General features: G+C 40.9%; 1 protein-coding gene across 1 annotated transcript in view; it reads right to left on the reverse strand.

Annotated features, from left to right (window-relative positions):
* Positions 1–449: 449 nt before the first annotated feature.
* Positions 450–10439, reverse strand: part of Sgcd (sarcoglycan delta) — a 397251-nt gene continuing 387261 nt past the window's right edge. Inside the window, exons 7-8 of the mRNA XM_021177343.2 lie at positions 4935–5058; positions 450–3557 (exon numbers count right to left, since the gene is read on the reverse strand). Coding sequence (XP_021033002.1) covers positions 3384–3557; positions 4935–5058 — 298 coding nt within the window. The 3' untranslated portion in view covers positions 450–3383. The remainder of the gene's footprint in view (positions 3558–4934; positions 5059–10439) is intronic.

Below are 10439 nucleotides of genomic sequence, written 5' to 3' on the forward strand. Positions count from 1 at the left end.
CTTCAAGCAATCTTTGGTCTATGGTTTGTAGATGTGCAACAACATTTATCTAGAGAGAAAATTACCCAAAGGAAGCTAAATACCAATTCAAGTCTGTGAGTGTTGTCCCTTAGTCACTTAACCACTATGGAGTCACACATCAAGTTTCTATCTAGACAACTGCCACCATGGAGCATTTCAAAACATCTGCTGTCTTGAAGTAGTCCCTCCAAATGGAACGCTCATAATTTTCAGAATGGAAATGCCAAGAAGAAGTAAGTGATAAATATATCTGGAGATCCCATTTTGATTTTCAAAATATTTTCTGAAGAATAGTAGCATACCAGTAGAATACCAGAAGTTCCAGGAGGCTGAAGGTTTGTTTGAATCATGCTATTCTACCAGCTGCTTAATAGACCCGGAAGTGTGATTGTCTAAAAGATACTATATATAAAGACCAAAAAGACTCATTTTTTTTTTCCTAAAAAGTAGGGGTTAGCAGACAATATAAATGCTGGTTCCCTACTCTCCCAACCCCATTCCAAGAATTCTGGTGAAAGTTTCTTTTGTGACTATGGACAAATGTTATTGTTGGAGCATTGGGTGGGCAGGTGCAAGAAGTTTATTGGCTAAGGATGCATTTTACCAGTTTCTAGTCTCAACTGAAATACATAATCTTACTCATGCCAGAGATCCTGTTTACTGCCTGATGGCCTGTGCTCCTTTAACATAATTGAAAACCAGAATTAAACACAATTTTGTATCATGTATTCCTCCAGAGATTCTTGATTTATATCCCCAATTGATATTATTTTTATTGTGTGTTTGTGTGTGAATCAAGTTAGTGCTTGATTTACTTGCTTGCTCTAGGGTTCAATGTTGCATTTGCGACCACATCAGTTTTTAATTGTCAAAAAATTCATGAGGAATATGACTTTCATGTCACAACTGGTAAATAAAATCAGGAAACTTTGTTATTTCTTCTTATCTATAGATGATAGGTGTGAGATGCAAAGGTAGTTTGTCTGTTTAAACACAAGAAAACACCCCTTCCACCTGCCTCAAACAACCCTGTTTTCTTTATGAACTCAAGGGACTTCAGAGTTATAGTTTATTTGAATGATGTGGGAAAGGTATCTGTAATAACTAAGAAGGGCTTTTTGTGACTTGAAGTGAATCCTGTGTGTGTGATACATGTAGGTCCCGGCATAAAGGGCCTACAAGATACTGGTAACACCAGCATCTAGTAACCCGAGGCCTCTCACAGGATCCCCTTTTAGAGCTCCATAGTGCAAGCGAAACAATTTTAAGGACCTTGCTCTAAGATTGACCTGTCCAGTGCCTCTGCACAAGATATGCAGAGAGGGTGAGGGGAGCCAGGCCTGGCCTAGAAGCCAGAAGTCCAAGTCATGAGTCAGGATAGGAAAGTCCCTTCTTTGTGACAATAAGCGACTGAGGAGTACACCCCATGTGTACAAATCTCAGACTGATGCTTGTATGTCATATCAGAAATAGCAAACTTCTTTGTTGTCTCTTATAACAAACCATTCATCTTGTGAAGTAAGAAAACTTAGAACCTTGTGGCAAACAAAACCAAAACCAAATGCCATTCAGGCCTACAGATACATCTTCATTCAAAATTTTAGGGTCACTGCTTGTCTACTGGCTTCAAGGATGTTCTAAGCCAGTTACACCTACATTCTGGGCTCTTCAGATCCCAAATGTGGAAACTGGTTTGTCTACCAGTTTCTGGTATCCAGTCATGGCTAAACAACTTCCCTCCAACCACCCAAAATAAACTACAGGTAACAAGATAAATAGGATGTGCTTCTCCTTGCTGAGTGCATTGGCTTAAGGCATAGGCACATTTCCCCCTCTTTGAACAGAGATGGTATAATCCCCTGTCCCAGCACAAGAGCTGGCCAGGGTGACCCTGGGGCATGGTAATGAAGGTGGGGTGCTAAGAGGTAGCTGATGGCGGGAATTAGAAAGCTATTTTCACACATGGGGAGTGGGTGCTGCTGAGCTTAGGGAACACAGTGATTCTGATGCAGACACATGACCCTGTTTATATTAACTTGCCATTAGCAATTCTGGCAGCACGTAGAGTCTTAGGTTTGTGACTCCTAGGGAAAAATGCAACAGTGAGTTCAGGAATATGAATAGCCCAGCACTGGCAAAATATACAAGAGCAAAGCAAGAGAGATTGTGCAAGCCCTTGAAAATATGACATGTCTCTAAATGGCCCACTCATCTCAAGAAACTTGTGAGAATTAGCCAGCTTCCCTATGGTTTTCTTAGTTAGATTTTTATCTTAAAATGACTTAAAATGACTTAAAAGAGTGATCTCCTGGGATCTAGAGCTCACTCTTTGGGATTTGGATTGATTTAATGATTTTGAGTCCATCTGTTGGATAAAGTCAGGAAGGAGAATCTAAAAGCTTGTGAGACCATTTTCCCTTAGATGTTTGGCTCATCTTCTTTACTTGTAAGGCCATTGAGTGGTTTCTAGCCTAGAGAGGAGGAACCAGTCTCCTCTTCTATGCTGAAAGCTCTTACTTCTACTTCAAAGCTCTTACTCATTGATTGTTGGAGAATACGCAAGTTTAAAGGAAGCCGAATAATAGAAGTTAGGTGAGTGGCTTAAGTTATTTCAGAATGCAGTACTACTTCTTCATATAGTCACACAACTCCTAGAATGTTGGTCTACAAAAGGAGGGTGGCCATTTTAAGTTCTTATGGCTAATTTCTATGGTTTTACTTTATCCTTATGTTGAAGAGAATGTGATCAGCTTGAGTGAAGCTAAGAAAGAGAAACCAAATGTCTATGTTTTTAACATAGTCTCACTATGAAGCCCAGACTGGCCTCCATCACCACAACCTCCTTGGTGTTAGAATTACAGATGGGTCTATGTTTTCTTTTTGACCAGTATATCAGCACTTGAGAGTGACCTGAAGATTCCCGCCATCACTGCCTCTAATGACTCTACGAGAGAAGCTAGGTGATTTACTGAACACATAGATGGATATTTTGTGGGTTCTCAATCCACTGTGTGATTTTAAATTGCCTGGGAAATGCTGGGCCTGAATGAGAGCTTATATTCTGTCATGTGGATGATGGGAATGGGGCAGAAAGATGACAGTGGATGATGTCACAGGGTCACCCATGGTTCCTTTTGTACTGAAACCTCATTTTATACAGAGGATATATATATATTTATTTATATATATTTATATATATATTTATATTCACTCACACAACTCACTCATACACACTCACATACACATACACACAAAAGGGCTTTGATAGGCTTTCTGTGTTCTAGTAAAAATAGCTGGCAGCCAGTGTTTCAAGCCAAAAAGGGCCTTTATGCTGCTGACAATTGTCCACTATGGATAGTCTTTCAAAGGCAGACACTTGTGTTTATCTGACATGTAGAACCAGTTCCTGCCTGGGACAGGAATAACCTCCCATTGGCGCAGACGCAGACCTCGAAGACCTTCTGCCTCGTTCCTGTGGGTGTGTAGGATCCACGAGGCAGTCTAGGTAGTTTGATTTTCGCAGCATCTAACTTAATCTAGAGAGAATGAATAGGAAAGAAAGAGTCAGTTAGAGGCTGCTATCCAAGTTCCTGACACTCAGCAAGCTGACTATTCCACTAAATTTAAGCCTTGCAGGTACCTACTGTGTGTTGAGCCACGTTGACAGTGGAGATAAGACAGCCTTTATCCTCACACAAGCCTATATTCCAGCAATAATAGGTAGCAGCATTTTTCAAAAGTGTGATATACCAACTAAGAAGAGTGTCATTGAGTCCAAAAATGTAGAACTGACACATTAGTTTTCATTACTTCAGGACACTGCATGTCCATGGCCAGTATGAAGCTTCCAGAAGACAGTAGAATATATAGTATTATCCATGATTTAAAAGGTTAGTGACCCTTCCTCTTGCTTTCTTTTTCTAATGGTGGCACTGATATTCAACAGAATACACTTCTAGAAATGCCACATATATATGATAAGCTGTCATTAGGTTTTAGTGATATCTGCCTCCTCTATGGGTCATGTCTGAGTGGCTGGGAGCTGCCTAGATGAGGCGGCTTCAGGTTTTATGAGTGTGGCTGGCAGTTCGTGGCTATTTGAAGAGGCAGTTATGATGGAAGGCACCATCGGACAAATTCTTTTAAAACAAACAAACAAACAAACAAAAAAACCAAGTATCTACCAAACATTTCTTTTTTTAAATATTCACTGAGTGGCTATAATGATTCAGGGTGAACCAGATGCCCATTAAGTAGGTAGTAGGTAGGCAAGGCAGAATAGCATTTTATCTTAAAAAGTCAGGTTGTCACTTTCTTTTCATTCTTAAATAAAACAGGTAACCTATGAACACTTGAGTCTCTTCATCATCTGCAGCCAAATCAGACGACTGCCTCTAGGAGAACTTAGCTTAACTTATCTATGAAACGACAAGTGACATTTGTGTTCAATGACCCAGTTGTGTTGGGGTGAAGAGCGTCAACATGTTACTCTTTGGCCATCTGCTTGGACCCTGTTAGTTTCTGGCTCATTCTGACTTGGGGTAGCTCAAAGAGAATGCAAGCACACTACATAATATAATTTCATGTGTATTATTCATTTCAGCCACATGGGTATGACATACAACTTAATTATGTGGGTGAACTAAATCTTATTTTAGGGCTATGGGGAAGAGAGAATTTGGAAATCGTGTTCCTTTTCAGTCACAGAATGTTGCACTTGTGATACATACACAGTATTATCCAAGTATTTCACAAATAACTAATCATAACATTTATATATTATGGATTTTAATTTATAATCATGATGTTCAACCCTCTTATGGGTTGATATTAATCTCAGTGCTAACCAGCCTAGAGGAAAGGTAGGCCTTTGCACCAGTGGACTCCCAATTTCCATCCTTCCTACTCCTTACCTCTCCATCCTTGGACTCCAGTCTCAGCTCACTTCTGCAGATGGCTTCCATATTGCCAGCTTCTGCATTTATTTCTACTCCTTTGGGGGCTTCCATCACTAGAGATCGGGTTGGGGACTCCAACCTGAAACACAAGCCACAGATTAAAGATCCTCTTCCCTGCTTAGGAATTTTAAGAAGCTGAAGCTCAGGGCAGTGAAGCAGTCACGGTACTTCATCAAATTTATCTAGATTTGCTTTACAGACATACATGTCCGTGTCAGAGTGTAAGGGTTCTAGGCTTTAGTTTCTCCACGTTTTATAGAGGTTGTGAGGAAGGTAATCTTGGATCATGGCCTCATGTTATACTGAATTGATGACTTTATTTTCTTACTAGTAAAATTTACCAAATTCTTACCTGTATCTCTCCTCCCTTGTGATTATTGTTATTCTTTTTTTTAAAATTAAGAGAATTCTAGCACTCAGCTTTCTAGACTGTTTCCTCTGTGTCCTACTATCTGGATCTTTTGAAGGCACACAATCAGACCAAAGTTAAGGGAACAGATATAGGCTGGAGAGATGGCTTAGTAGTTAAGAATGCTTGCTGCTGGGCCTCAGAGCTAAACAAAGAATTCTCACCTGAGGAATACCAAATGGCTGAGAAGCACCTGAAAAAATGTTCAACATCCTTAATCATCAGAGAAATGCAAATCAAAACAACCTTGAGATTCCACCTCACTCCAGTCAGAATGGCTAAGATNAAAAATTCAGGTGACAGNAGATGCTGGNNAGGATNTGGAGAAAGAGGAANACTCCTCCATTGTTGGTGGAATTGCAAGATTGTACAACCACTCTGGAAATCAGTCTGGCGGTTCCTCAGAAAATTGGACATAGTACTACCGGAGGATCCCGCAATACCTCTCCTGGGCATATATCCAGATGTTCCAACTGGTAAGAAGGATACATGCTCAACTATGTTCGTAGCAGCCTTATTTATAATAGCCAGAAGCTGGAAAGAACCCAGATCTCCCTCAACAGAGGAATGGATACAGAAAATGTGGTACATTTACACAATGGAGTACTACTCAGCTATTAAAAACAATGAATTTATGAAATTCCTAGGCAAATGGATGGACCTGGAGGGCATCATCCTGAGTGAGGTAACCCAATCACAAAAGAACTCACATGATATGTACTCACTGATAAGTGGATATTAGCCCAGAAACTTAGAATACCCAAGATACAAGACACAATTTGCAAAAACACATGAAACTCAAGAAGAACGAAGACCAAAGTGTGGACACTTTGCCCCTTCTTAGAATTGGAAACAAAACACCCATGGAAGGAGTTACAGAGACAAAGTTTGGAGCTGAAACGAAAGAATGAACCATCTAGAGACTGCCATACCCTGGGATCCATCCCATAATCAGCCTCCAAACGCTGACACCATTGCATACACTAGCAAGATTTTGCTGAAAGAACCCTGATATAGCTGACTCTTGTGAGACTATGCTGGGGCCTAGCAAACACATAAGTGGAGGCTCACAGTCAGGTATCGTATGGATAACATGGCCCCAATGGAGGAGTTAGAGAAAGTACCCAAGGAGCTAAAGGGATCTGCAACCCTATAGGTGGAACAACCATATGAACTAACCAGTACCCCCTGCACCCCAGAGCTCATGTCTCTAGCTGCATATGTATTAGAAGATGGCCTAGTTGGCCATCAGTGGAAAGAGAGGCCCATTGGTCTTGCAAACTTTATATGCCTCAGTATGGGGGAATGCCAGGACCAAGAAGTGGGAGTGGGTGGGTAGGGGAGTGGGGGGGTGTCTGGGGGACTTTTGGGATAGCATTTGAAATGTAAATGAAGAAAATACCTAATTAAAAAAAATAAATGATAAAAAAGAATGCTTGCTGCTTTTGTAGGACTGAAGACCATGTCTCAGAACTCCAGCGCTGGGGTCTTTAATGCACTCGATTCTCCTCCATCATCTGCACACACATGCTCATACTTCCCTACTGGCTACCCTATACACATATAGTTATAAATAAAAATTATATCATATAAAGTAAGAAAATAGACCTAAGGGTCAGACGGTCTTATAATGAAGCCATGAGATATTCCCTTTATTATGCAGGCTAACATTATGGTTTAATTTGAAATCACTGTGCTTAAGAGATCTATAAATCAAAACTGCCTCTAACCTGTAAGCCCTACTTGACCAAGGACAGATAACTTCCTAGAATGCTGGTGCCTGTTGTTCATGTAAGATAACAAACTGTAAGTCTTCACTTCTGTAAACAAGCTTGGTTGCACTAACTGCATAGGATGTGTGCTTGATCACATGTAGGCAGGAAGTACTCCAGCATATGTGCTTGCTTCTGCTTGCACGAGGGCAGAAGTACAAAGCCTTGTGAGTTTTGCCTTTATAATCCCTGACTAATATAACTTGGTACCACAGTCTGAACATGAATGAGTCTTAGGAATGCACCTGGTCCTGTATCCATGGTCCTTGCCAGTATTTAATAAAACCTCTTATTTCTTAAAATTTATTCATGGTTAGTTTCTGATTATGTGAATTTCAAATTGACTGGTCAATTTCTGAATGCTTTCAGACCCATGACATAGCCACAGGCAATTCTTTCTTTTTTCACTCTCTAAACTTTCTCAAAGCCTCAGTTACTTTATTTATAAAATTCAAGTCAGGCCTGGCACTTTAGAAATGTGACTTGGTCTAAAATAGTATGAATGTGAATGGAATATTATTTACCTGAAATTCTTGGGAACCAAATGTGTTTCAGATTTTGGAAATTTCTAGAGCTAAGTAGACCTTACTAGAACATTCCTCATTTGAAAAACCCAAATGCTCCAAATTATGGCATCTTAGTGACACTCTAAAATATTTGGGGGAGTTTGGAGCATATTGAGTCTTTTTAATTAGGGACAGTGACCCTGTTCTGGTGTTGGTATTGATATTATACCAACAAAAATGGATTCTTGAGCCTAACCTTGTGATGTAGATTTAGAACTGACCAAGGGTGCCTGGGTCTAGGAAGGGGACTAGTTGGGACATGAGGAACTCTGATATTTATTTTGATTGTGGTGCACTACTTATTCCATATCTCTATGAATTTTGAAAATACAAAAAAAAGTGAGTCAATTTCACTGACTGTAAGAAAAATCAGCCTTGCTCTATGCTAATTATCATGGCAAAACAGGAGATGCTATACCTTTAAAAGTTTTTGGTTTGATTTTACTTTAATGAGGAAAAGCTCCGCTAGCCCCATGAATATGACAGTGGACAGTGTGGTCTGATAGGGATTCATGAAGATCCTCTCACAGAGAGAGCAGCTCAGCTAAGGAGTGGGCCCCAGCAGTGGCTCTAGAACAACTGCCTTTTTACTCTTTCAGGTCAGTCTCTCTGCTTAACTTTTCCAACTTTCTTACATTTGGAATGTGTTGAAAATCAGCATCATCTTTTTGCCCACTGATGGCTGCCTATTCCATTTCACTACTCCATCCATGGTCAGGGCACCCCTTTAGTGTTTCAGGAAAATGGTCACAAGGGCACATTGGCTAGTGAGTTAGTACCACTGAACAACCCCATCATGTCAAGACAGGTACCAGGATGGCTCCTCCACCCTCCCTGTTCTTAACTGCTTCTGGGAAGCAGCCTTGTCCTTGAAGGTTTTCTACCAGAGCTACAAGAGGAACAACAGGCCCACCATACCTCCATAGAAAATGCCTTCTTTTCTACTTATTTAGTTCATTCTTTCTTTAGTGGTCTCACTCCTCTGTGTATGGCAACAATCCCTCCAACCCATAGTCTCTTCAAAAGACCTTTACTAAGGTTGACCAAGTCAGGTGAGTTTCTGCCCATTATTATGTCTTACTTCACTTGCATAAGGCTTTTCTAATGGCCTGAGAATAATAACAGGGTAATGTGCATGAAGTTCTGCTACCAAACTTAGACTTTCATCTGACCCATAAGCTTGTCCCAGGCTGCTGATCTCTCCCTTCTGAGACAGGCAGATAGTTTGGGACTATCTCTTTTTTTCTTTTTTTCCTATACAGTCTGACTGACTTAGGCAGACATTTCTTTCCCACAGAGGTTTCAAAAAGAAAGCTTCAATATTCTAAGGAGCTATATCTGTCTGCAAAGTCCAGGTATAGGTGGACATTGAGACAAATGATTCCAGAAGGTAAGGTAGTCTGGGTTAGTGAGGAGCGAGCTGACAAAAGAGAGGAAGTGTGTTAGGAAGCAGGGTTAACGTGTGGAATAAGAGGAAGCAGAGATGGGAAAAAGAATGACGAAAAAAAAAAAAAAAGATAGCCCAAGATCTTTAGCCTGGGAATGGTGCAAGACAATAATGTCACAGATGAGCTGGGCAGGAGTCAGTGTTAAAATAGTGTCAAGGCATGATGTAGGAAGAAAAGGGTTCATACTGATGGAAGCAAAGATGCAAGCAAACCCCAGGTCACCTGCCCAAGTAAGCCAGACTGGACAGCCAAAGAAGATAAAGTGAGAAAATGGTCCCAAGCTCTCTGCCAGTTGGTCTCAGAAGTGAGAGGAGATTAGCAATCTTGGACAAACTCACGGGCCAGATGGAAGTCAAAGCTTAGTAGTCCTGCATGGACGTTACTTCCTCTCATGTTAGTAGAGAAACGTTATTCACATCGCACTGATGAGGGCATGCTCATGGAGGAGAGTGAGAAGCTAGCCCCACACATGGCCACGTCATGCAGATGTCACATTTTGTCAGGAGTCATGCAGTATTTCTCACATTTAAGTAGTTTACATTAGTGACACCAAATTCCATATATGTTGATTATTCTCATACCTACCATTCACAATAAATGAATCTGTGAAGTGTTGGAGGTATGGTGAAAAGGACCTCGACAAAGACAATATGAGCAGGGCTTAGAGAACTTATTAGATGTAATGAAGTCACTTTAGGCATCAGAATTTACATCATTCTTATCTACTAGTTAAGGCCTCCCAGTTCACCAGAAAGGCTCTGAGGCAGACAAGTAAACTTAAAGCTGAATGCTAGCCCTCTAGCCACACTCCTACTGTAAAAGATGATGTGACAATCAGGTGGGTGTGAGCATCTCTTGGGAGTAGAAGCAAGAAGGTACTCTACTGCCTGCTTCATAGCCTTTCCAGATGGCCTTTGCTATTCAGTTTAATCTCTTGTTTGACTTTGTGCTGAGAAAAATCTCCTATGAAAGCCCTTGTGAACCATAAAGGGTGTAACACCCTTAAAGTGATATCCATCCAATTCTGCCCACAGATCAAGGACTAGAACGTATCTGCTTATGTGGCATAAAAATGAAATGGTGTGGAAATGTTGAGGACTCTGTTCGCCTTTGGAAGTGCTACTGAAAAAAAAAACTTCCGAGAAAGAAACATAAGAAAGACAAGAATGGGCTCTGGTTGGGGAGGCAGAAATCCGGCCTACATAGGGCCACAAGCCTCTTCCGGTCAGAAAAGCACCTGGGAAGCTAGGGCGCAGGGTCCGCAG

The sequence above is a fragment of the Mus caroli genome, chromosome 11 (assembly GCF_900094665.2).
Source record: "Mus caroli chromosome 11, CAROLI_EIJ_v1.1, whole genome shotgun sequence".
Lineage (NCBI taxonomy): Eukaryota > Metazoa > Chordata > Mammalia > Rodentia > Muridae > Mus > Mus caroli.